Genomic DNA, 27,828 nt, shown 5'->3' on the forward strand with positions numbered 1-27,828 from the left:
AGAAGAATGTTGATGGAGTTAAACTCGTTCATTGAATATGAATGCACATTGACAAATGCAAACCACTGCAAAATGCAAATTATTATTAGGAAACTGTTTATTCTGTGCAATTTTCTTTAAAATTCAAACACATACATATTGTGAATATGTTCTGAAGCGTGTTTATTAAAAATACACTCCCTTCCCCCAAAGGAATTACAAATACAGCCAGTGTTCTTTTATATTTTAGCACTGCTGCCGTAGGCAAGAATATCAAAAATGAGGACTTGACTACTTTAACAGTTAATGAAAGGTGATGCTATTTTTGCCTTCAACGTGGGCTGCAGTTCCTGGAATGGGACATGGTACAGATGGAGAATGCCCGTGCGAAGAGGAGAGAGGGGCTCCTTGTTCAGTCGTTATTTGGTTATTTGGTTGCTCCCTGTCTCCCTCCCTCCTATTTATTCAACAAATATCACTGATCACCACTGAGAGGATAGAACAGAGTGGGGCTTATGACAGCGAGCTCTGGACCCGGACTGGGAGCACACAGACTAGCTGTATCACTTCAGGCATGTTCCATCCCCTTAACTAATTAAAACAAGGGGGATGGGAGGAGGCTGTAGCTCAGTGGTAGAGCTGTGCTTAGCATGCATGGGGTCCTGGATTCTATCCCCAGTACCTCCAGTAAAACAAAAATTAAAAAAAAAATTAGTAAACCTAATTCTCTCCACCCTTCCACCCCCCCCTGCTAAAAAAGACACTTAGTAACACAATAGTAAATGAGCCCAGTATCAGATGCCCATATTAGAAGGTAATTGTAAAAAGAAATGTAACATAGAAATAACTGTTATTAAATTCTGTTGAAGGTTGTTGTTGATCTTAAAAAAAAAAAAAAGAGTGGGGATAATAATATTACCCACCTTACTGGATGATATGAGGATTAAAAGGGATCGTGTATATAAATGGCCCAGAGTACAATGCCTAGACCGTGGTAAATACTCAACAGGTGTTATGATCATTGCTCTCATCATCACTTGAAGGCACTGGAGAAGCAGTGGAAGATTTTCAGAAGCTTTGGAAGGGCCGTTAGGCTGCTGCTGACCAGGGCAGTGGGATGGTAAAGGGCTGTAGGAGCCAAACTGAAGACAAGGAGAAGGAAACTTTCAAACAGGGGTCAAGGAGACAAAGTAGAAGGTGTTCTCTTGGTGAGAAGGTGGGGGTTGCTGAAGTGGTTGAGGAGCTGAGTCTACATCACTGAGCCGAGAGGGAAAAGAGACAGCCACATTTTTAGGACTGAGCTTTTGAAATGTTAGGTAATGACGAGAAGGTGGATTGTGTACAGTTAGGGTAAGAATGGAAAAAATCTCCATTCCCAGAGTATCAGCTAAGGAAGGCAGACAGGCCTGGCAGGGCTGCTTGCAGGAAGAGAGGAGGCTACTGTAGCAGGAACCTGAGTCCTCTTCCATTCCATGCAGCAGGGACAGCCATGAGTCCAGGGGGCAGAGCCAGCAAGATGCTGGAAGGCTTCGGTGCTGAGGCATGGCCATCTCTTAAATCCTTGCATGTCACAAGGATTTAATAAAACTCATGAAATCGTGAAGGAGCCTAACCAACTGAATAGGGGCCAGCATGAGGAAGAACAGCTACAGTTCATATACGGAGACCAAGGGGACTGCCAAGAAGCAAGGCTGGGAGTTTTTGAGAATCCCTGCATGGATCAGTTATCTAAATCTCTGTAAGGAAGAATGGCCTCAAACGCATCTGGGTTACGTCAGATAATAAGATTTTGCCCGAAAGCTCAATCAAATATGTTTGGGGACCAAAAGGAAAGAACCTAATTTCTCAAACATGCCATGGGAGCAGGGATAGGGAAGGCAGCGGATATCTGGTCACAGCAAATTGGTGTCCTAAAGCCTTGCAGCAGAAGGACTGAGAAGCTCCCTAGAAGGTGGGAACATCCAGATGTAGCTATACTAACTGGAAACAACAGGCTCACAGTCCCAAGGGCCTAGGTGATCTTTCCTTGACTGGGAGTTTGACACATCCTTGTGGATAAGATAAGCTAGCTGAGCAGAATGTCCTAACAAATGGGAGTAAACAGATAGACCAAACAAATGAGACTCACTGTACGCAAAAACATCACAGAGAAAGCTGCAACTGTGTACTATCAAAGCTTATTTCTCAGAATAAGCCATCAAACCCTAAGAGCCAGTCATGTTATGTCTTTCAGAGAGTGGTATCACATTGAGAAGCGGTTAGGGCTATTTGGACGTATTTGGAAGGTTTTTGGCCCAAGTAACTGGGAGAATGGGAGAGTGTATTCTACTGGGACAGGACAACTAACAAAGCGGGTCTGAAGGAAAGACTCGGATTTTGATTTGGATATATTAACTATGACAGGCCTACGAGACATCAAATGGAGTCTTTTGATGCCTCAAGACAATGGCTTATGTTGTCTGTGTAAGTCTAAGATCTGAGAGAAAGGCAGCCTGGGCAGCTGGTAGCCAGCAGCATAAATATGATACTGGAAGCCACGTGACTACAAGAAATTACCTAGGGAACAGGTAGAGAGAGAGAAAAGAAGAGGCCCAGAGACTGAGGCCTGAGACGTTCAACATTGATAAGTCAGGAAATAATTAAAAGTCATAGCTGACACTGATAGAGTCTTACTATGTGTCAGGCTCCACATTTAATCCTCACAGAAATCTACCAGGTGGGTACCACACTTTCCCCCATTTTACAGACAAGAAGAAATCAACAAAGGAGCAGCCCTGAGGGTGGGGGAAAACTGGGAGGAGGTGGGGGCCTGGAACCCACATGAAGAAAGTGTGTCACACAGAAGAGAGGGATCAACTGTGTCAAAACTGCCAGAAGGTCAAGTAAGACCAGGACTGAGAACTGATAAACTGGATTTAGTGTTGTGTTGTAGAGGGTGTATATTTAAGTGATGAAAGTAACGGGATACACCTTTATCACATTCAACATTTAAAAAACACTGCTAAAACATGGGAGGTTATTCAAAAGAACTGTTCACCATGAACAAGTCTCTCTTATTGTACCCATTTCACAGGGTGGGGAGAGGCAGCAGACTGTGAAGATGAGGCTTACCATGTTGCTCCACGTTTCTCTCCTTGTAACAGGAAGAGGAAGCCACACGTCACTCACCTCGTCTTCCTATTTCTGATGGCTTCGTGTATCATTTTCACCTGTACCGCCACCACTGACAAAACTTCCACAGAGATTCGATTGAACTCATCAAAGCAGCCCCAAGCGCCTGTCTGCACCAATCCCTTGTAGATATTTCCTATGGACTTAATGATGGAGTGAGGCGTCAGGAATTCAAAGAAACAAGTTTTAAGCTGTTAGTCTGAATCATTTCCAAACAGGAATAATATTGTTAGAATATATCGTTTTATAACTAACTCACTTTGTAGTCCATTTGCTCTGAACAGTTGAATACATAGACCATCATCCCAAGGGCACGTCCGAGATCTTTGGTAGTTTCTGTTTTTCCTGTTCCAGCTGGGCCAGCTGGAGCCCCACTCATGGTTAGATGAAGTGACTGAGTTAAAGTGATGTAACACCTTTAAGCAACAAAAGACCCAAATATTACAGTCTAATACAAGATTTCTAGAAAACTTCAGGGACAATCTAATTTTTTTTTTTAATTTAAGAACTCCAGGTCTAGAATGTGGTAGTGACATAAAATATTGAAACACTACTGATTTGTTTATGGTAAGACTCAGGAGAATATTATAGCAAATTTAATTTTAGGTTGGCTGTTTAAAAGTAAGAGAGAAGAACGTATTGCTTTATTTGCTTGTCTCATTTCCTAAGAGCTGTGTATTTGAATACAAATGACACCTGATTTGCAATGCTCTTGAATTTCTGATATTTCTAGGTAAACATACTGTTAAAATGGCAGACAACATCTCCAACTATTGTTTAATTAAAAGAAAATTAGAAGAGAAATCTCAGATGATGAATGAATTAAACACTAACTTCATTAAATTGCTACTTACTACATTGAGATACGTAAATATATAAATACAGTATGCAAATAATATATACCTATTTCACTGTACAATGCAAATATAACAGGCACAATTTATTACATTAAAGTGTATTCAGGAACTCATTTTGAATGTGGTGCTGCATGAGTTTATATTATAATACTTATTTTTTCAGGAAAGACTCAGCAGTTCTTAGACTGAGGAAAATGGTGCAAAGACAGAACTTAATACTTGTTTAAAAAAAAAAAAAAAAAGGGAAAACTACAAAATGGCAAGGACCTAATGGGGTTTCTGCTGATTCATGAATTATTTTTGTCTCAATACAGACAGTGGATCGAGTGTGAAGATACACATACTGAAGACCAGGAACTAGTGTCTACTCTGCCAACCATCAGATACTAATCTTAAATTAAGTTTTTGACATCAACATGCCTCGGTTTTCTCTGCCATAAAATGAGGTTTATTGTAGGGGTGTATTAAGAAAGCCAGTCCTACAATGTGGCCAACTGGTTAAGGCAATAGAGTGCTAAGAAAGCCAAAGGTAAATGCCCTTAAGAATGCAAAGTACTATGCAAACAGAAGCAATTACTTACAGAAATGGGAAGTGTTTCTGTATTTTAACAGCCATCAAGTTTCAGTGCATCTTACAATGAATATGGAGTAGCAAGACAGCTGGACTAGGAATTGTAGCACTTTTTATGGTACAGACTGTCCCCTAATAATCTTTTCTTGTGGTTCCAAGGTTTATCAGACATATGACTGCCTCTACACTGCAGACTACTCTTGTGCTGAAAGCAGTACATAAATTAAGATAGTGAACAGTGACTTTTAGTTAGAGTCCAATTATGGAGGACTGAGCAAGAGAAATGGAATTAAAGGAGCCATACAATTGAACATAGACAAAATCATGAGCAGATTAGTATGTGGAAGAACCAATACAAAGCTAGCGAGGAAGTTCCACCGACCTCCCAGGACCCCCACCACAACCCAGATTGACAGAGTACTTGAAACCCCTTTCCTACCTGACATACCTGAGCCAAAGAGAGCTCTCTGTCTATCCCACGAACTGGCCAAGCTCCTTTCTATCTTCAGTACTTTGTATTTGCTATAACTTTCTGCCCCAGGACATTTGCACAGCTGGTTCCTTGTTATCATTTGGGTCTCAGCTCAAATGTCCTCCCACAAAATCTATAGCAGGCTCTCCTTCAAGATACTTCCCAACATGTCACTCCATTTGATTTTTGTCATAGCAACTATTACTACCTCACCCAACTTTGTTGATTTGTTTATTCTTCCTCTTCATTCCCAGCCACTCACATGCCACACTCCACTAGAAACTGCATTCTCTGAGAGCAGGGACCCTGCTTGCATCATCTTGGGACAGCCCTCAGCACAGCACTTCAGAAGTAGTATCACTGTGGAATTGTTTATGGTCTCCCTCTTTTTTTCCTTTCACTGCATGTAATCCTTCAAACATGAATCTGACCAGAGGCAATTCCAGTTTTTACACTTCCAATAAAAGGATGCAGTGGGAGAGGTAGTTACACACCCTGGTATCAGGATGTTAGCCAGAAATCACCAGAGAGAATGGATTCCGTGATCAAAGATGCTGTGTTGAGCCTTATTAACTGCTCATGATTTCACGATGTGAATACTGCACAGTGTCTGTAATTTTGCTTTTCTAATTTGGTTCTCGTTAACTTGTCTCTAGAAAGTCAACATTCACTATGTCACTAAATTAGTTCATTTATATGTTGCTTTCAAATAGATTCCCAGTTTGTTCATCATTTTCGCTCATTCCTTTATTGTCAAGCTCACACATCCTTACCCATTTTGGGGGAGTTTTGGAGGGGCATTGGTTTTTCCCATTTGACTCAAACTTATCATTGTTACCTGTCAGTTAGAGGAGTGATCACTAGTCGAGGACTGTTTCCTAAATACTCATAGAAGTACTGGAACTGGGCATCACAGATATTAACAAGACAATGTTTCTGGGTGTCCTCCCACTGGTGACGAAGTTGAGAGAGCCAAGCAAAAGCTTGGGGACTGACGACCTAAAAACATCACATGATCACTGCACACAGGACACTGAGAGTTTCGAGACAACAATCTACTAATCTAATCAGCTCGATCGATTCACATTTTATTTCTAAAAATCTCACAATAAGGAAATCTCTTGCATGCTACTGCAAATCATAGTTACATGTAGATGGCTGGATACTCAATCAGAAATATGTGTGTAATAAAAGTCTTCATTTTAAGAAGGCTTTTACTGTAAAGCAAAATCAATTTGTTCAAGCAATGCTTTGTCCCCTTTTATCAGTCACCCCAGGGGATTTGATCACTTATGTAACTTTATACTCATATCACTAAAATTAGATGAAAAAACACACTCTGTAATAAAATAGCACATAATCCATTATTTCTGCATGTTTGAGATAAAAACAAACTATACTTTCCATAGAGTCCATTCTAAAACCAATCTGCTTTTAACAGAGCTTTCCCACTTCATTTTTTGTAAAACCAAATGACATTGTTTTTTTCATTGCTTTTCTTTCCTATCTTACTCAAACTTATCCATTCTTCTATCAGTTTGAAAAAATAATTCCAGTCTCTTTCAAGATCCATAGGACCCTAGGATTTCATAGGAATCATTTGAAGTTACTAAAATTATTATCTACTAATTTGATGTCTATGTAAGTCTCAACACTGTGTATTTATGTATACCAAATGATCAGGAATTAAACAAAGCCTTTATCTCTTTAAGAACAAAATAAAGGACATATTTTAAATCGTAATTTATCCTGCTGCAAGCAAATTACCACTGATAAGACATAATAAAATATGCAAGGTCGTATTCAAAGAGTGGTTATCAATGGCTCATTATCCAAGTGAGAATACATGGTAAGTGGTGTTTTGCAAGGATCACTTTCGGATTAGTAATTAAACATTATTCACTCATTTTCATTCAGCATTTTCATCAGTCATGGTCCTGAACCTGGATCAAGAAGTATTTTTTTTTAAGTTTATGGCTTACACAAAGTAAGCATTTGCTTGTAATTTGTAGAGAGAATTAAAACTCACTTTGATTTTAATAAGTTGAGGAAACACTAGAAAAGCAACAGAAAACATCTCACAATACAAACACGCATTCAAATGGTGAAAGGAATTGCCACCCTCGAAAAACAAAAGGGATTTGGAATAAGTGATGGGCATGATATGCCAATGTTGTTGCAGACAAGCAAGCACACTTTCGACATTTTAAATAGGCGAATATTCTGGGTAAGGGTGAGAAATTCTTCTTCCACATTAAATACTGCCTGTATCTAAGAGACACAGGGACTTTTTAAGGAGATAAGGAACGAAGGTTAATAACACACTGAAAGGACCAGAAAATAATTTCTTTAAAGAAAGTAATTTAGCTTTGAATGGAAAAGACAAAGGGTGCTCAACATTTCTCTTTCTTCAAGAGGAAAATAGTCAAAGGCACACGGAGGTGATTTAAACGACACAGAATCTTAACTGCTACTGGCTGGATAAGCCACAGAGGTGATCATCACAGGCCAATGGTCCATGATGCATATGTGTAGAGAAGTCAAAAGATGGGAAAATAAACAAGTGACTTCTTGTGGTTCTTCCCTTCTGGGTTAATTTTTGGATGGTCTCAACTAGAGGCTCCTGTCTTGGCAAAACCCTTTGGGACATCACTTGAGCTAACTCTTGCAAGGATAATTTATGAACTATAACCCAAATGAAATATATGGAAAGTACAATTAGCTACTTCGGTGTAATGACAACACATAAATCTAAAAAAATAATGACTTCCTTAGAAGTATTCTTGACAGTAAACACCATTTTCAGGAAAGAGCAAACAATAAATGAAATTTCCACAAACAACTTGCCTTCTGAGAAATAAGTTTTGCCACCACATCTCTGGCATGGACATCTATGGTACAAATTGTCATGATCTTCTGCCTGTCTCCAGGTAGAAGTTCTCCCAGCAAAAGTGCAATCAGTGTATTCAACTGAGCAATCTACAAGGAATTTTTTAAAAGGAGATAAAAAAAAGTTACAAATATAGAGTCTTACAGCCCAATCGTCTTCATATTTGTAAAGAGCGCTGTAGTTTACAAAACTATTTCAAAATATTGTCCCAGCCAGTCCTTAAACAACCCTAGGGCTAGCAGCAGGAGGGAGGCTGTTATTAAATTAATTAAAATCAAATAAATATTATTACTCCTCTCTCATCCCTCAAACTGAGACTCAGAGAAGACAGGTCAGCCTGCAGGTAATGACAAAGACAGAAGTGGAAGCAGTTTCCTGGCTGCAATGAACTGACTCTCCATCCAATGACAATCTGTCCACAACTGTGCTGGAAGAGAAATGACTACAAATTTTAAAAGGTCAAACTGAGCTACTTCTGTCAAAGTATACAAAGTTCTAATTACCAAGTCCTTTTTTGTTTGTTTGGTTTTGAGTTTTGTTTTTTGAGGTTTTTGTTTGTTTGTTTGTTTTTTCGCTTAGGATATAGGATGATTAATTCAAAAATATTTAAAATATACAGCTTAAGGTTATCCCATTTAATTCTCTTATTCACATCCCTATTCTTGTTTAGTCCACCAATTTCTTAGATCAATATTTTTCAAACTGCTGGTCTCTTTTCATAGAATGCAAAGGAATGGAATGGAATGACATGGAATACAAAGGAATAAAAATGTTGCATTATGGTGGTAAGAATATGTATTGTTCCGTGAAACTGTTTCAGGTTCATACTGAGTGTATACACACATGTAAACTTGCTCTGATATAAAATATTCATTACCATTAATTGTGGTCAGAAAGGTGTAAAAGATACTCTCTTACGTGGTGATTTTGTTAGCATGTCTATTTACGCAAAACATTTCTGTCCTATTCAAGCCTTACTAACAAAAACAGTTCTTGCCTTATTCCAGGGTAGCACACTGTAAAACAATACTGTCCCCTTTCCTTTCTAGCTCTGCAAAGGACAGTCAATTACAAACAGTTTGATCCTATCAGAATTGACTTTAAGTGAACATATACCACTAAAGGCTCTCAAACCTGTGTATCTACTATCAAAAACATATTCCCTATAGCACTATTACCACATTCCAGAAAATGCCAAGGACTGCAGGTTTCCCTGAGATTGCTGTGCAGCTGAACTGGGGAAGGTTACAGAACTACAGTGCGAATGGAGAAGGCGGGCAGGAAAACAGTAACTGTAACATGCGCAGTTCACATTAAATGAGTGTGCAGTGCACTGGACACTAACTAAAATTACCTGTCTGTATTGTCTCACTTAATCTTCACAACAGTCTATCATCCTAACTTTGCATATAAAAAAACAGAGTCACGGGCATATTAACCACATTTGCCAAACAGGGGAGGGGGAATTCAAATCCTGACAGTCTGACTTTAGAGCCTGAGTTCTTCCTGATCACATCACATGGATTCCCTTTATCAGCCTCCACAAGATCAGTCCACCTGCCACTTTCCAGGTGGAGAAATTGCAGTTGTGCAAAAAGCATTCCAGAAAGACTGAAAATGAATAGTTGGCTCAGAGGAATAAAAGCAGGTATTTCAGGCATTCAGAATACACAGCCTTTCAGCATTAATCTACTTTTAACATCTTCCATTTATCAAACGTAGCTACATGGTAACAAAAGCAGAGGCGATCACTATTTCACGTATGCCATGTTCAGTGTTGATCATACTCTAGATTTTACGTTCCAGGAGTGCAAGGTCTGTGTCTGTCCAGTTGAGTGCCTTGTTCCCAGAGCCACTAAGAAGTTAGCAGCTGGACAACAGGTGCTCAATGTTGGCTGAGTAGATGAATAAATGTACAGTAATAGTCTATGCACAGGTAAGTTTCTCAACAAAATGTATACGCATGTTGGTTAGAATACAGATATTTTCGCACTGGATATTTTCTCATCTGTGTCAAGATACCCAGTCTTTAGAGTCTCAAATTTTACACCAGTACCAGTACTTGGTTACAAAGAGTCGGCTGTATCAAAAGAAATAATACTATATGTATCTTAAGGACATTTATAATTTCAAGTGCTTTCACAAGCACTGTTTTGCCTGAGCCTTCCTAAACCTGTGATTTCTCCATTATCAATTCCTTTTATACAAAAGTTCAGTCAAGCGAAAGATGATTAAAGAAAGTAATTTAGCTTTGAATGGAAAAGACAAGGGGTGGCCAACATTTCTCTTTCTTCAAAATGAAAATAGTCAAAGGAACACAGAGGTGATTTAAACGACACAGAATCTTATCTGGATAAAGATGATGTGGTGTATATATATATACAATAGAATATTACTCAGCCATACAGAAGAATGAAATAATGCCATTTGCAGCAACATAGATGGACCTAGAGATTATCATATTGAGTGAATTAAGTCAAAGACAAATATCATATGATATCACTTACACGTGGAATCTAAAAAAAAATGATACAAATTCTATTTATAAACCAAAAACAGACTCATCGACATAGAAAACAAACTATGGTTACCAAACAGGAAAGGGCAGGGAGGGCTAAATTAGGGGTTAGGGATTAACAGACATATTACTATAAATAGATAAACAAGGGCCTAGTGTATAGCACAGGGAACTATGTTCAATTTCTTTAGTAATATATAATGGAAAAGAATTTGAAGAGAAAATATGTACGTATATGCATAACTGAATTGCTTTGCTGTACACCTGAAACTAACATTGTAAATCAACTACACTACAATAAAATTTTTTTTAAAAATACAGCTCATTCACATGATCTGGACAGCAACATATGTTGGGGATCTTGTATTGTCTCCCAGGATTAAACTTTCCCAATGATGCTCCTTTGTAAGTAACAGAATTCTGTACCCACCCCCCACACAAATACTAGTTATAAAAAGCCTATCATTTGGACAATGGCATCAGGCAGCAATTACTATACAGTTATATTGTGACCACGTACAAGTTTATGGCCTGTGACATGTATAAAACATTCCTCAGCAGCTTTAAAGAAATATAAACTTTATTCACATAATCAGCATGTATTCTTGCCCTTGATCAAAGAAAGGTCACATGATTTTTTTTTTTTTTTTTACTGGATCAAGGATGTTTGCCTCAAGTCAAAAACAGCCCTCCAAGAAATGCAAATCAAAACTGCAATGAGATATCACCTCATACCGGTCAGTATGGCCATTATTAAAAAGTCCACAAACAATAAATGCTGGAGATGGTGTGGAGAAAAGGGAATCCTGCTACACTGCTGGTGGGAATGTAGTTTGGTGCAACCACTATGGAAAACAGTATGGAGAGTCCTCAAAAAGCTAAAAATAGACTTACCCTATGATCCAACAATCCCACTCCTGGGCATATATCTGGAGAAAACTCTAATTCAAAAAGATACATGCACCCCAGTGTTCACAGCAGCACTATTTACAGTAGCCAAGAAATGAAAACCATCTAAATGTCCATCAACAGATGAATTGGTAAAGAAGATGTGGTCTATATATATACAATGAAATACTACTTAGCCATAAAAAAAGAATGAAATAATGCCATTTACAGCAACATGGATGGACCAAGAGATTATCATATAAAGTGAAGGAAGTCAAAGAAAGACAAATATTATATGATGTCACTTATATGTGGAGTCTAAAAAAAAAAGACACAAAGGAACTTATTTACAAAACAGAAATAGACTCACAGACATAGAATATAAATTTATGGTTACCAAAGGGTAAGGGGGGAGGGATAAATTAGGAGTCTGGGATTAGCAGATACAAACTACTATATACAAAATAAACAATAAGGTCCTACTGTATAGCACAGGGAACTATAGTCAATGGCTTGTAGTAACCTATAATGAAAATGAATATGTGTCTATATGTATAACCAAATCACTATGCCGTACACCAGAAACTAACAGAACATTGTATATCAACCAAACTTCAACAAAAAAGGGAAAAAAATCATTATAATTGTCTTACTAGGGCAAGTACTGAGTACTATGACAGAACATAGAAATAGGATCTTGCTTAATCTGGGGCTTGGAAAGACATTTTGGAGGAAAGGGTATTTATGCTAAGACCCAAAGAATGAGTACAATTTAGGTTGTAGAGAATTTAGGGGTTGCCCACTCAGGGAGTCTGCATTTAAGGCACCAGAAGCAGCTCAGGATGTGGCAGGTGGCCATGTGAGGGAACAGAAAGAAGTCTGGATGGTGAGAGGGGAGGCAGAGGTGGAGCAGGTGGGCAGGAATGCCGGAGAGGGACGCAGGGCTAGGCCAGCTTACTGAGGAGTCTCAGCTTCACTCCAAGGGCTTGAGTGAGATGCCACTCAAGGGTTTTAGGAGGTGGTGGTGGGGGAACAATCAAATTTGTGCTTTTAAACTATTCTTCCGCCTATAGTATGATTAATTCGAGGGAAACAAGACTGGAGAAAAATGACCAGAGAAGAGGATGCTACAGTTATCTTGCTGAGAAAAGAGAGTGGCTGTGACCAGGTATCCACAAAGCGGTAGAGGAAAGAGTGAGAATAAATATACTGAGGGTAACAGAAGAGAGTTGGTGGTTGACCAGCTATCAGGTAAAAGAAGAGTCAAATGGGCTTCTAGTGTGAGCAACTGGTGAAAAGTGCTGGTGTTTTCATGAACTTGGGAGCATTGGATAAATGGGTTTTGAGAAGGCATCAATGTATTTTGAATGTTTTAAGCTGGATGTGCCTGTCAAACTTCCAATGGCCAAGTCCAAAATGCTTTTGACTGTGCTTTAGGAGAAAGGTCTGAGCGGGAGTTCAAAGTCATCAGCAAATTATAAAAGAACCTGAGCAGCCACACAAGTAGAAGAGATGAGGTGGAAAGAAAAAGGGACCCAAGTCAGAGCCATACGGAACGGAGACAATTATGGGGCAGGAGGAGGAAGAGGAGAAAGGAAAGAAAATTGAAGAATAACCCAAAAAGTAGATGGAAAAGTAGGATTCAAATAAACACAAATATAAGGAAAGAGAATACTTGAAGAAGGAGGAAGTATTTCTGACATGAAAACAAAGAAAGAAACAGACTCAGTCAAGTGGTAGAAATGGTTCATGATGAAGGGGAGGAGAAAGGGGAACAAGTAAGTATAGATATTTAGATCGAGAAGCCTCATCGTAATAAAAGTTCCAGGGTACAGCAGGAAATGGAAGGAGGTGTGGCTTCAAGGAGTAACTTTGGTGGCTGTACTGTTTTTAAGCAGTGAGAGACACGTAGGGATGCTTAATTGCTGATGGGAATGAGCCAGCATGTGAATCTGAGGACACAGCACAAAAGGTAGTCAGGGAAATCCTGTGAGTCCAGATGTGGAGAGACTTAGAGGACTGGTGGAGAAATAGCTCCCCATAGTCAGAGGCTATCCTTCCATGATAACAAGAGGATGGTGCAGAGGGCAGAGCATCAACCCCATCATGAGTGATGTCATTCCTCTCTGTTGGCATCAGCAAGAGCTAACGTTTACTGAGCACTTCCTAGCTAACGTAACTAACAAGTGTTGAGTGCACATGTGTATATGTATAGTACATTTGTGTGTATATGTGTGTGTGTATATATATATGTATGTCTGATTTAATCCTCACAATAACCCTATGAAGAAAGTACTGTTATTATTCCAATTTTATATATGAGAATATGAGGTTATTTGCCCAAGATCACACAGTTACAAGTGGTGAACCCAGGATTTACTATGTGATTCTAGGAATTTATTGTATTATTTCATAAACCCAAAACTTATCCATGTGGAAAACATATTCATTAACAGAGCACCTTGGCCAGGCAAGAGCTGACCTCTAATGATTTTGGTGGATGGAAGGAGGTAACCAGGTATCCCCCACCCATGAATTCTCTGATTTGGATAAACATGAACACAAACCTCAGGAAAGAGACATGAATCTTGATCACTGAAGTTTATATGTTATAAATGTCTAAGGTGCCACGGTGTTCTTTCAAAGAGGGTCAGCTTGCTTGATGGGACGATGGTGAGCTCACCATGAAGGAAGGTGTCAGGCACAGACAGTAACAGACTCAAGTCAGAGAGAAGGGCTGGTCTTGATGCACAGTGGCGGCTGATTCTCAGTTTTGCCCTAACCAAGCTCCTGTATAAAGAGGCCAAGTATATGTGAACTTGAAGACCTATGTCCCTAATTACTGTAGATTTAAACAAGGCAACACAGGAAGAACATTTTCCTTGTAGCAGCAGAAGTGCTGCAATTTTACCAACATCAAGGCATGGCAGAATTCCCAACCCAGGCACCGCAAACCACAGTGGCAAACACGCTGGAAGGGCCCTTCTGTAGAAATGCTAAGATCTGGAGCTTATGGGCCTCAGCTCAGCAAACTGCAGTGAATATTACAAGGTAACTACAACAGCACTCTGGGGGTCAGCTACCAGAACCCTCAACCCCTTTCCAATTGGATATACATGGAAGTAATGCCCTTTGTGTTTCTTAGCAATAGCAACAAGGATCTCGAACCTTGAAACTCACCAACGTTTCAACATTAGCAAATTATCAGAAACAATGGATTTTCCTCTGATCTAGAACAAAGTAAACTGCCAAAGAGACCAGGTCCCTTACTCTCTGACACCGTCAGGCCAAGTGTTGCGGAATCCCAGTTTACTGCCTTCCTTTCCACTTTTCGTTTCCTACTTCTTCAATCATACTGCAAACGCCAGTGTAATATTGAACAATGAACGTCAGAGACAGTAAGCATTAATTACTTCACTCCTGACAGTAATGGAAATGCTTCTAATGTTTCACTAGGAAGCATGATTTTCTCTACAGGTTTAAAAGGTATGAAATAGATAATCTAAGCTCCCACCTCAAGAAACTTGAAAAAGAGGAGTAAATTACACTCAAAGTAAGTAGATGAAAAGAAGTAATTAAGATAAAGCAGAAATCAGTGAAATATAAGGCAAACAATAGAGGAAATCAACAAAGTCTAACATTAGTTCTTGACACATTTAAAGTTGATAAACACAGAGAAAGCCTGAGTAAGAAAAAAAAACAGAAAACACAAATCACCAACACCAGGAATGAAAGGGGGACATGATACCAGATTCTCCGGATGTGCCAAGGATAATACTGAGCCAGGAAGACCAGCTCATGTCAGTAAGTCTGCAAATTTAGACCAGGGGTGGACAAACTTTTCCTGCAAAGGGCCAGACAGTAAATGCTGTGGGAATTGAGGGCTATGTGGCTTTTACTTAGCCAGTGAAGTGTGAAAGTTGCCCAAGACAGAAGCACCGGGCCAGGCGGCTGTAATTTGCCAGACCCAGACTCACATAAACTGCGTAAATACTTTGAAAAATACAAATTTCCAAAGCTGACACAAGAAAAAAAAAAGCTACACAGCAGCATGTACATAAAAGAAATCAATTTATAATTTAATAAGGTTTCACAAAGAAAACACCAGGCCCAGATGGCATCACCAGTGTTTTCTACCACAAACTCCTTCACAAAATACCTGAGAACTCAGTACTTCCCAATTCCTTTTAAGGAAAATAACCCTGATCCCCGAACTGGCTAAGCTATTGCAATAGAAGAAAATTACAGATAAATGTCCCTTATCAACAACATAAATGCACAATTTGCGGACAAAATATTAGCAAATAGAATCCAGCAGTAAACATACACACATATGAATGATAACACATCATAACCAAGTGGAGTTTATTTCAGGAATGCAAAGTTGGCTTAGCATTCAAAAATTCACCTTGGTAACAGAATAAAACAGACAAACCACATGGGTATCTCAAAAGATTTGAAAATGTTCCACATTTCAAGATAAAAATTCTCATTATGTGGTAATGGAAGGGATTTTTCTCTATTTGAGAAAGGGCATCTACAAAAATCTAGAACTACTATCATACTTAGTGGTGAAACACTGTTCTTCCCTCAGGCTGGGCAGAAGCCAGAATGTCTGCTCCGATTACTTCTATTCAACACTGGACCAGAAATCCTAGTCAATTCAGTAACTCAAGAAAAATAAATAAAGGGCAAAAAAGAATGGATGACTGGAAGAAAAACTGTCATTATTTACAGATGATATATTTACGCACATAGAAAACCTATGAAATTTTCAAAAAAATTCTACTAAAACTAGGCAAATTTGGTAAGTCCCAAGACACAAGGTGAATATTAAAACAATATATTTCTATACACCAGCCACAAACATTGGAAAATAAAACTTAAAAATTATTTAGCCTATGTTTATAGTATCAAAACATATCAACTATTTAAAAATAAGTCTAGCAAGCAACATACAAGATCTCTGCATTGAGAACTACAGAAAACACTGTTGAGAGAAATTAAAGAAGACCTATATTAAGAGACATAGCATGTTCTTGCGTTTTAAGAATTATCATTATTGAGATATCCATCCTCCCAACATTCTTATATTCATTGTCACCCCAGTTAAAAATTAGGCTAAAAGATTAATTAGGCTTTTAAAAATAAACAATATGACAGTAAAATTTATTTAGAAATGAAAATAATCTACAATAGCCTCAATAATTTTGACAAAAAAAAAAAAAAAAGAACAAAATTGGAGAGTATATATAAACATGACTTCAAGGCTATATACTCTAAAGCTACAGGAATTAATACAGTGCGGATGTGGCATAAAGACAAAAAAACAGATCCACAGAGCAGGAGAGTCTGGAAACAAGCCCACATACATACAGTCATTTGACTTCTGACCAAGGTGCCAAGTTAATTCAAAGGAAAAAGAAAAGACGTATGGATCACATGTCTAAATGAAAAACCAAGAACCCTAAAAAAGCTGGAAGGAAACAGGAGAATATTCTTGTACATGACATAAAAAGCACCAATCACAAAAGAAAAATTTGACATACTAAACTACATCAAAATTAAAACATTCTGCTCACAAAATATACCGTTAATAAAAAGAGTAGTCTATTCATGTCTTGACAAAGGACTTGACCCAAAATAAAGAAATCTTATAACCAAACATCTTCTATAGCAAACATGTTTCTATACAAACATTCTTGCAAAGATAGTCTCAAACAAAGGCACTCAGTTACTCTGCTCACAAGATGTACAAAATCTGAGACCCACAAAGGACTGTCTCCCTACAGTGTTAAATAAAAAATCCAGATCAGAAAAGATTTGCTAATTCATCAGACTGGCCAACAGAATTTTCTCCAGTACTTCATAACTGCCTGCTTTTTGTATCAAGTCTATTTAGAACTTATTTTATAAAGTGAAAAATCTCTCCATCTTTTTCTATACTCTAGAACAGTTGATATAACATGGTATTTACCTATTCTTAGGTGTCTGATCAAACCACTGGAACAGGGTTCTATTGATGGGGTATATAACTTTAACTTTAAATTTTAACTTGATTACCATTTCTATTATATCTGTGGTTACTGGTCCATTCAAGTTTTCCACCTCATTTTGAATCCATCTTAGAGTGTTCAGAGAAAACCATCCATTTAATTTAAGTTTTCAGCTTAAAAACTAGCATAAAGTCACATGCAGTGTTGTGTAGTCTTTTTAAAATCTCCTTCTCATAGAGGTTATGTTTCTTTTCCCTATTCCTATTGTTGTTTTTGCCCTCTCCTCTGAACTGCCAATCTTGGTCAGTGTTCGATCTGTACAAAGAATCAACTCTCGGGTTAATGGGTCAGACTGGACACATGACCTAAATGGGAAACAGATCTTTTTTTCTCTTACCCACCTCTGTCATTGTGGGGACCCTGAGTTACTTCAGGATCTGTTCTGCTTCTTTGTCTAGAACAGGGATTGGTAAACCACAGGCCTCCACCTGCTTTTATAAATAAAGTTTGATTGGAGGCCAGACACATCCATTCATTTAAAAATTCCCAAATGGCTTCTTTCCAACTACAGCAGCAGAGACGAGGAGTTGTGAAAGTGATTATATGGCCCATAACGACTTAAATATTTAGTATTCTATCGTGCACAGAAAAAGTGGCCCCACCAATCTCTAGAGTCAAGACACAGTCATGGCAGAAGTCGCAATAAATGTCTCATTTCATTTATGAAGTTATTTCCCAGGGCTGTATCCTGGGGACAAACACTCTCACTGACAACGTCTTGGGATGACTGGGAGGCTGAACTGGTTCCATTTGTCCATTTCTTCTGCATTTAATACTTATCACTGACCACTGACCATGAGCCTTACATGTTTCTTACTTTTATTGAATCTAAATTTATAATTTCTCTGGAATTTTATTGGGATAAAATAGACTTATCATTGAAATAGCTTCTTTTTAGTATGTTTGACCGTGACTTCTCTCTGCTCTTTCTCATCTATCTGTTCGATTCCATCTGTTGTCAACTTCTAGGCATTCCTCAAATTATCTTGTCTAGTATTTCCAGGTACAATATGATTTTTTTGGTATGCCTTGTCTTTCCACATAATTTTTAATGTGCTAAAGTAACCAGACTGGGCTCAAGCTGGAGTCGCTCACGCTAAGCCCCACAACAGGAAACCAAAACTTAACTGTCTCTATGCTGGGCTCTCCCGGAAAAGGCAGGCTTCGGTCAACCAATCAGTGTTTGCCTGCTCAGTCCACGTTCCCTGAGCAGCTCCAAGACTTCCCTTGGTTCCCTGTAAGCTAAGGAAAGTAATGCTAATTAAATTCATCAGCAAATGCCCGGCCGAATTTCCCTGTTCCCGTTCAGTTGGGTCTAGCAAAGTCTCTTGCTTTATCCAACTCTTTGGAGATCCTTTCCATCTGCTATATGAACCAGTGAGTAAAAGCCGACTAAATCAGCCAATTATCTTTTAACAGATGAGAGGGACGGGAGAGAACATGTGCTCTATTCATCATCTTGTAGGTTTCTGCTAGATTATGAAGTGTGAGCCCATCAGAGCACATTTTCTATAAAGGCAACAACAAACAAACAAACAAGAAACAACTTTACGTCCAAAATGCACTGGGTAACTGCAGGCTCCACAGCCTTCTTATGTGGGCACCAGGGTTGGGACAAGATAAGAACATTATCAATGCTGCATCCAATTGTTAATTGAAATAATTTCTCAATGATTAAAAATGAAGGCAAAACTGACCCTAAGGAGAAAAACGAGAGTCCCTTTCTTATACATGTAATATTTCTGAATATTTGTGGCAGGGGAGGATGAATGGCTAATAAGAGAAGTTTTATATTGGTTACTATGATTCTTATTAAAAGTGCCCTAGGCAATGTCCCAGCACACTAGTAATTAGTATTTTGAAGCCCAAAATGCTTCCATCTCTTTCTTGATGATTTTCACACAGCTCAATAATAAACGAAGAGTGGAAAAACTTTCTTAGTTGATCCCAAGCCTAACAAAACAAACTATTTTTGCCAAGGAGCCCTCAAATTAGAGAAATTATATTTATTTTACTTGTTTTATTTTCAAAGACTCTGACAAGGCAGGGATATATATCCAAGATGCAGTATTTTTGCCTTTAATCCCAACATTACATACAATAACACACAATCACAATATGTCTGGGGGAAAAGAGAGTTTAAAATGATTATCTTAGTTTATCTCACCACAATTTGGAAAATAAGGAAAAACTACTTGTTCAGGTAGATCATCTGTTATAGCCTACTCTGATTTCAGTTTTGAAATTAAACTATTTTAAAGGACTAAAGGTCATCTTAAAAACTGCTCCCAGTATTAGCAAGAGTAATTTTAATTAAAAAGAAACTCCAGCAGATGGTTATATCCATTTTCAAAGAGCAAAAACCTAAAGGGGGTTTCAGTTTATATGCACACCCCCCTCATGAACCAAACTACAGCTTTAATAGTATTCAAATGTTAGCTTCTCTAATATGCATATCAGTAGCAGGGGCAAAATTCAAATACTGTACTGAAGGCATTTGTTGGCTGCTCTGTCAAACATTTCAGGTCACGCCAGAAGTGTTTCATAATTAAACACGTAGATGCCTTCTTCATAAATCATCCTCTTTGTCTACCTCTCATCTAACACGAAAAAGAACCCTTATTACAACTCTGGAACAAAAGGGAAAAGTCTAAAACTATTTGAAAGAAGAAAAAAAGCTAAATTTTGTTAATTAGCTTAATAAAGCAAAAGCTAGTGGCATATGAATAACTTTAGCTATAAGAATAAAAAGAATCAACCCAACGTTGACGACAGGGGAGGGAATGGACAAATCTCACACACAGGTGAAAGGTACATTTGGCAAGAGGTTTCAAAGGCTTAAAAAAGGTATATTTTTTGACTTAGCAATTTTACACCTGGAAATTTATCATGAAGAAATAAAGAAAATATGTGCAACGTGTGTAAATACAAGACTGTTTACTGCAGTATTAATGATAGTCAAAAATAAAAACAACCTCAATAGCCAGTATTAAGCAGTAGTGATAATAACATTAGGCAGTCTTGCAACATACTGGGTTAAACTGAATGAACAATTCCTTTATTAACACAGAGGACATTTAAATAAAACAAAACACATCCACATGCAAAGTACATGGCCCAGCAAAGAGGTGGGAAGGAAGAAGGAGAAAGGGTGGAGGGAGATTGGGTGACTGATGTTCCCTAAGGCCAAGGATGTGCATCAAAGCCAGAGCAGCAGAATGAGGTTAGCAGGCTCAGGCCACGGCAGCCTAGAGGAGGATCTGAGTAGAGACCCAAAGATCGGAGACGGAACGTTAAATTGCCCACATGGCAACAGAATATTTCTGTTCTCTTCCTCTGACACTCCCTGAGCAGGGCAGGGAACTGGAATTGAGATGCTGACATAAAGCTGAGATCCTCGGAGTCTTAACACAGTCCAATAAAATGTTTTAGAAAACCTCTACCCACCAGTTCAGAGAAGCAAGAAGAAAGCTTGGAACATCTTGGGGCTTTGGATAGGAAAAAAAAGTCCCCTAAAATAAATCAAAATCCCAGGCCACATGAAGCTACGGCATCCAAACTGCCCCTGCCAGTATGATCTGGAAATCCAAGCCTGAGTAATTAACCACAACGTTAATCCAGAACTCATTAAACCTGCAGAAACTTGGAAGAAACGAGGAGAAAAACATGCTGTAGGGACATCTGCTTAGCGTAGGACACACAGAATTCCTCCAGAATAAAACAAACTTAGATAAAGATAACCTCTAAAAATGAACACAGAAAAAAACAAATTCAAATTAAAAGAAGAACCAGCCTCTGAAGAGTTAGTAGAACAATCTAAATAAGACTATTACTGAGATAGAAGAAACCATAATGAAGAGATAAGTCATCATAAAACTGATTTTTAAAGAACAAAAAAAAAACACTTTGGGAAATTGAGATACAGTGACTGAAGTCAAACTAATGAAATGGGTATGTATACTGAAGTGTTTGGGGCAAAGATTACTGATATCTGCAGCTTCCTTTGAAATGAATCATAAATTTAAGACAGGTTGATGGTTTGATAGAAGGTTGGATCAAGCACAAGTAATGTGATAAGGAAATGAGAAAATGAAACAAAATGTTAATTGTAGAATCTAGGAGGTAGGCATGCACACCGTGGTACAATTCTTTTGATTGCTTTGTACGTTTGAAAAATTGTATGATAATTGTTGAGGAAGAACTCCTTAAATTATGCATCATATTAGACAACACTGTTACTGGTATCATTATTTTCACAGTATCAGCAGTAGCTAACACTTACATAGTACTGCAATTTTGTCAAGTACTGTTTAGTTTTTTACATATATTAACTGATTTACCCCTTCTAGCAATACCACGGTGCAGGTGCAATTATTATCCCTGTTTTACAGATCACATAACTGAGGCACGGAGTGGTTAAGCAACTTGCCCAAAGTCACGGAGCTAATGAATGGCAAAGCTGAGATTTGAACTTGTGTAATCTGGTCCTGGACTCCTTTTTCTTAATCATTGAAGGGGAAAAAGTTAGTGAACTAGAAGATAGATTCCAAAAGTCACCTGAATTGCAGCACAAAAAAGTGGAGCGTTTAAAAATATAGAGATTAAAAGACAGGGAGGATAGCATGAGATGATTCAACATACAGCTGATAAAATTTCAGAGGAAGAAATGAGAGCAAACAGAAGAAAGGTATCAAAGAGAAAAAGGGAAGAGAATTTTCCCGAATTGAAGAAATGTAACTGAACATTCACAAAGTTCACTCAGACCTCAGCAAACTAAATTTAAAAAGCATGAAAAAAAATCCACAACTATATAGAGTATAATAAAACATCAGAATCAGAAAAAGTAAAAAAAAAATTCTTAAAATCAGCTGAAGGCAAAGTCAGATTGCTTATGAAGGAAAAACAGTCTGATTTCAATTTAACTTTACAATCACCATCAAGGCTACAAAATGATGGAATCATATTTTGAAGTTCTGAATGAAAATAATTCTCAATTCAGAATTCTCTATCTCAAGTATCAAGAAGGAAGTCAAAATAAGACAAAGGATCAGAAAACTCCCTACTTACTATCCATCAGTGGGCAAACTGCTATAAGATATACTTTAACAGGAGAACTGGACACAGAAATAAGAAACAGGGTTCAAACAATACCGAGCAAAGTTACTGCTAAACATGTTGCTAAGAATATGTAAGATTTAAAATAACAACACAATTTATGGTGATTAATATAAAATAAGGTTAAACAACAGCAAGTAAAATGGGAAGAAGAGACCCAAAAAAAAGATTCTAAGGTCCTTAGGAGGAAGAAGTAAGAACTATGAGTAGTGGAGCAGCTGTAAGCACCACGAAGGCAGGAAGTCACTCCTGGAACCACACAGCCTGGAACAGGGCCTGTCGGGCGGTCAGACTGTCAGCATCCGCCCAGAGACAGCAGCAGGGAGCACGTCGGCTCTAGTACAGCCATATAAAGGGGTAAGACTTGGTCATTTTTGGCATGAATTTGATACATATTTATGAAAAGGAAAAATGTAGATAATATATTGAGTGAAAATATAAAATAACAAAATGTAAGGACTGTAAAATGGTATTTTTCTTATTTGTATACATATAGCCAACAGAAATAACTACACATACATGTACATATAGCTACATACTGCTGACACACATACACACATAGACACACACACACTCATATATAAAAAAAGAGACAGCAGATACAGAGGAAACTTCTGCCATTTGTACGCCAAAATATCGTCAACGATTATCTATGGGAAGTGAATCTATGGGTGTTTTCTAAGAAATTATTTTCCTTTTTTCCCTTTCTGTCTCTGGATTTTCTACTTCTTCATCTTTAATAATATATAATAAAGAAGTCATGAGACTGAAGATAATAAAGATGATATAAAAAAGAAATATCCACCAGAGATCAATTACTGTTTTAAGCAATATTCTAATTATCACAAAAAATAATAAATTGGGGGCAAGGGATAGTTAAATAAAAAGAGGAAAAAATATTAGAACAGAGGAAGCAAAACTACGTTTCTTGAAAGATTCAAGCTTGAGCGGTGACTGGTAATAGCTAAAATTTAAGCAGGGATATTTAAGTATTTTTAAATATCCTTACTCAAACATATAATAAAAATACTATAGTTATAATAAAAGCACAGATACCAATAAATCAACTAACCAGTCAGTTATTTTAATAAGCACAACAGAATTCATTACAAATTAATTATCTCAGTTATTTACACCCCTGGAGGGGAAAAAATTAACTACTTCACTTTCTCATCCAAGGAGCATTGCCTAGAACTGCAGAGCTAGTACTCTAGGGAAAACCAGTCACTTCTTTCAACCTAATCCTGTGACTTCAAGCCTGCTTCAAAAACCAATATCCCATTTCCCTAGGGATGCAAAATCAAAAAGAATATACTTTTCTCCAAAAGTAAGTGACAAAAACTTCTTCAGTAACATGAATAAGTCAGATGGTCTCTACTTGAGACTACAAGAGCCAAACTAGAAGGGATAGTCAACACAAGTACCCTTCACTACCTGAATCTATTTGCTTTTTAAGGTACTGAGTTCAAAGTACCGGTAAGGGGAGAAGTAACAGGAGTTTTGAATTCTGCCAGCCCCGTCAACTTCACTTACAAAATGTGCGACACTGGGAAAGTCACTTAAAATATCTGGATTGAGGCTTAGGTTTTACCCATTGAACACAAGAAGGGTAGACAGACTAATTCTTAAACACCTTTCCAAGCCTAATATTCTTTTCTAAATTAACTCATAGTATTTATTTTCATATATAATTCTTGTACACAACCACACTGGAATAGTTCTTCCCCAAATACACCAGGACAGCGCTTCTCAAACTTGACTGCATACAAATCTCCTGGGATCTTGTTAGAAAGAATGTTCTGGTTCAGTAGGTGTTGGGTAGATTCTGCATTTCTGACCAGCTTCCTGGGGATGTCACTGCTGCTGGAACAGGGAATACACTTTGTGTAGTGTGGCCTGAGAAGATAAGCCTAATATTCTCCTAACCTATTAGCCAAGCGAAAGGTTCCATCTGTGAGTGCTCCCCAGTCCAGAGCACATCTTAAGATGGGAGGCTTAAGGAGAGGTCATAGCATAACTGGGGTGATAAAATGGAGTTAAAAATAGACTATCCTCCAAAGATGCTCATCTGTGATTTATAGTTAACAGAAAAACAAAATACATGAAAACGTTTGTCTTTTTTGAACAGCCCTCTCTCTCTTCGAGTCAAATAGATCACGTACGTATTTTATCAGCCTAGATGGAAAGTCTAACACAGAAGGAAAAAAGAGGTACGGTATCTAGGTATGTGTGACAGACTAGAGCCTTGGGAGATAATGGACATAATGGATGTTTCTCAAACCCACACAGGAAACAAGAAGGGTAACACCAAGGTAGGGAATGGAAAGCTGAACAACTGACTGCTAACCTCTTCCTAGCACTGCGCCTTGCACACAGAAGACACTCCATAAACAAAAATGAATGAATGGGAGGAGGCTCAGTGGTAAAGCACATGCTTAGCATGCATGAGGTCTGGGTTCAACCCCCAGTACCTGTATTTAAATAAATAAATAAACCTAATTACCTCTCCCCCCAAAAAAATTAAATTAAAAAAAATGAATGAATGAAGTTTACCTCTTCAAGTCCCTTTAAGTCTTGAAATCATGAATTTATAAAATACCTGTTTTTTGTGGAAATCCTTTAGGGCCGTTTCATAGCCTTCCTCCAGCCTGCTGAAGGCTATTCCCACATCTGTAGTCCACCAGATTTGCGAGCTAGTTAGTGCCACTTGAGCCGGGAAATCAAAAATCCACAGCTCCCTCGGTTTGTCCTCATAGGCTGCTATGGCTTCTATGATAGAACATCGCACTGTTTCTTGCATGGTCTGTTCCAGCTGCAGAAGCCACGTTTCCACCTTTGAGAGCAAATGGAAATGTTGTAACACAGGCTTACCTATGGAAGAGGGCTGATTCCATCTTCTCAGGGGCTAAACGGCCACGCAGAGAGGGAGAGCTCAGGTGCATTTATTCTAAACCCCTTGTAGAAAACTAGAAGGATGACTCCAAGGAGCGGGTGAACTACTGATGCATGGAGTCTCTCCTACACGATCTTGTCTTCTCTGCACGTCTTACTTCACCCACCAGCTGGCTGATAAATTTCCTCACCCTCAATTGGCAAGGTGTCCTCAGTTATTTATTTTTCAGATTTGAAGACCAAAGGGTTCTAGACTAAGATACCCTCTGGCAACACACAGTGTTTTGAGAAACCACACATCACAGTCAATATACTAGCGTAAAATTCTAGAGATTTGGAAATAATCGGAAATGGGTTTTTAAAATGTATCTTTTGAAAAATTTTAAAACTACTAAAGATCCTCCCCTAAAATCATCATAGATCCTGGTCTTAAGACACAGTGTTTTCAGCAAGAATCTTAATTATATTCCCTACTGGCTTGCATCTTCACACTTGTCAGAAATTAGATAGCAGGAGAGTACGAGAAAGAGGACAACTGCTGACTTGTGAAAATTCATCTTTTTTTAAAAAAAATTCATTTGAAGTTTATTTTGCTCCCACAAATATATTTCAGTCAGCTTTCCACCCTATTCAAATATGCCTTGTTACATTTATCCATAGATCTCTTGCCTTGGGATACTATGTAACAAAAAAGATACCTATACTATTTGCAAATAATTGACCATAGCAATAAAAATGACTATGATAAATACATTTCAAGGACTGTAGGAAATCCTGAAGGTTAAACACCCGATTTCTTTCCCTGCCTCTGTGAAGATGACAGCCACGTTCATTCCTAGAACCTCTTTCTCTGGAGAACTGTGAAGGCATGATCTGTGGTCAATGAGCTGACAGCCTGCCCTGTTGGCAGAAAAAGGAAGCACTCTCCTGTCAATGGCCCCAACATCCTAAGAGCCCTCTCCCCTGGCTTCTGGGCTGGGCTTTGTTCACGTGCCTGAATGCACGTGATTCTATCACTGCTCTAGTCACTCGGTACAACTCTTAACGTCACCAAGCAACAAGTTCCTTCAGTAAATCAGACATCACTTGAGCATCTCCCCATTATTCTGGAATTCATGTCCTCAAGATGGCCACCTGTTCTTGAAAACTTTCCAGCCCATCTGGGAAGACCAAACACACAGACAAGTTGATATGTCCTCCCACGTTCAGATGATGATACCAACAATGGCAACTCAGCTCAAAACAAAAACTAAGCTCTGCTGAGGTGCTTGCCTGATTCCCCCACTTCCTGGTCTTCCAGCAGCTTCTGCTTGACCTTCTACAACAAGAATTATCACTTCCCATTATCACTAATTATGTGTATATCCATTTCTTCAATGAGCCCGAGAGTTCCACAAGGACAGGAGCTATGTCGTATTTATTTTGTTATCTCCAAAAGCCTAACCCAGCAGCTGGTACATAGTAGGTATTCAGTAAGCACTTGCCGAATAAAATGCAAATAGTCACAATTGGGAGAAACCAACCATAGAAGTGTGGGGGCAGGAAGACCTAAAGTAAAAGCATCTTTTTATAAAACAAAGGCCATTAGAGGGTAAATGTGGTACACGACCAAAAGTTTCTAGTCTAAGCTGCTATATGGAGAACATAAATCAAGAGCACTGTGAAAATTCTCAGTCGCAAAGGTTCCTGTGGTGACACCCAACATGTGTCAAGTGGACCATCCTCCTTCCGGGCACTGTGCCCGTCAGCTAGCAGTCTGCCGGGGAGGAGGCAGACAGCAGCGCACTTTTGTCAAGATAGTTTATGGTGACTTTTTCTAATCACTGTAATAATATCCTAAAGAGCCCAAGAGATCAAAAATACACTTTAATCAAAGTATTCCACCATCTGCTTCCCCTGCATTTGGCAGGATTTTTTTTTTTTTTTTGCTACAGTATTAAAAAGCAACAAAGAATAAAGAAAATTCCTGTAAAAAAAGGCTGCCTTCACATTTCTGCAAGGGACACTTTAAAGAAGCCCCTGCCTCAACCCATACTGTTCCATCAGAGAGGCTACTGTCTCCGTTACTCCGTGGATTAACTCAAGCTATACAAGCATTGTCATAAAAAGATGCAATTCCTCTAAATCACCTAAAAACACCAAAAGCTCTTTGATAAATAATAACAAGCCATTCTTACAGGTAACTGTTAAGAATATGCTTGAGGTATCTGGCTGCGAGAGAAGAGAATATGTTACCTTAACTGCCTGTGCACATGGTAATTAGGTGACATCAACTTAGTGGACTCAACTTTATTTACAAGCAGCCATTTACAACATCCAGGTCAGAATCCTGAACCGCAGCCTCTTTAAAAAGTGCTCCCCTGAGCCATGGCACCGCATCACCTTAACCCTTCCCTGTCCTCAGAGCAATGGTGAAAAC

At 38.4% G+C, this 27,828-nt stretch overlaps 1 protein-coding gene across 1 annotated transcript in view; it reads right to left on the reverse strand.

The window, feature by feature from the left end:
* The window catches only part of DNAH11 (dynein axonemal heavy chain 11), a 280,424-nt gene that overhangs the window by 166,291 nt on the left and 86,305 nt on the right, over positions 1-27,828 (reverse strand). Inside the window, exons 30-34 of the mRNA XM_031455028.2 lie at positions 25,117-25,350; positions 7,898-8,029; positions 5,889-6,049; positions 3,410-3,566; positions 3,148-3,293 (exon numbers count right to left, since the gene is read on the reverse strand). Of these exons, the coding sequence (XP_031310888.2) occupies positions 3,148-3,293; positions 3,410-3,566; positions 5,889-6,049; positions 7,898-8,029; positions 25,117-25,350 (830 nt within the window). The remainder of the gene's footprint in view (positions 1-3,147; positions 3,294-3,409; positions 3,567-5,888; positions 6,050-7,897; positions 8,030-25,116; positions 25,351-27,828) is intronic.

This window comes from Camelus dromedarius, chromosome 7 (assembly GCF_036321535.1).
Source record: "Camelus dromedarius isolate mCamDro1 chromosome 7, mCamDro1.pat, whole genome shotgun sequence".
Classification (NCBI taxonomy): Eukaryota; Metazoa; Chordata; class Mammalia; order Artiodactyla; family Camelidae; genus Camelus; species Camelus dromedarius.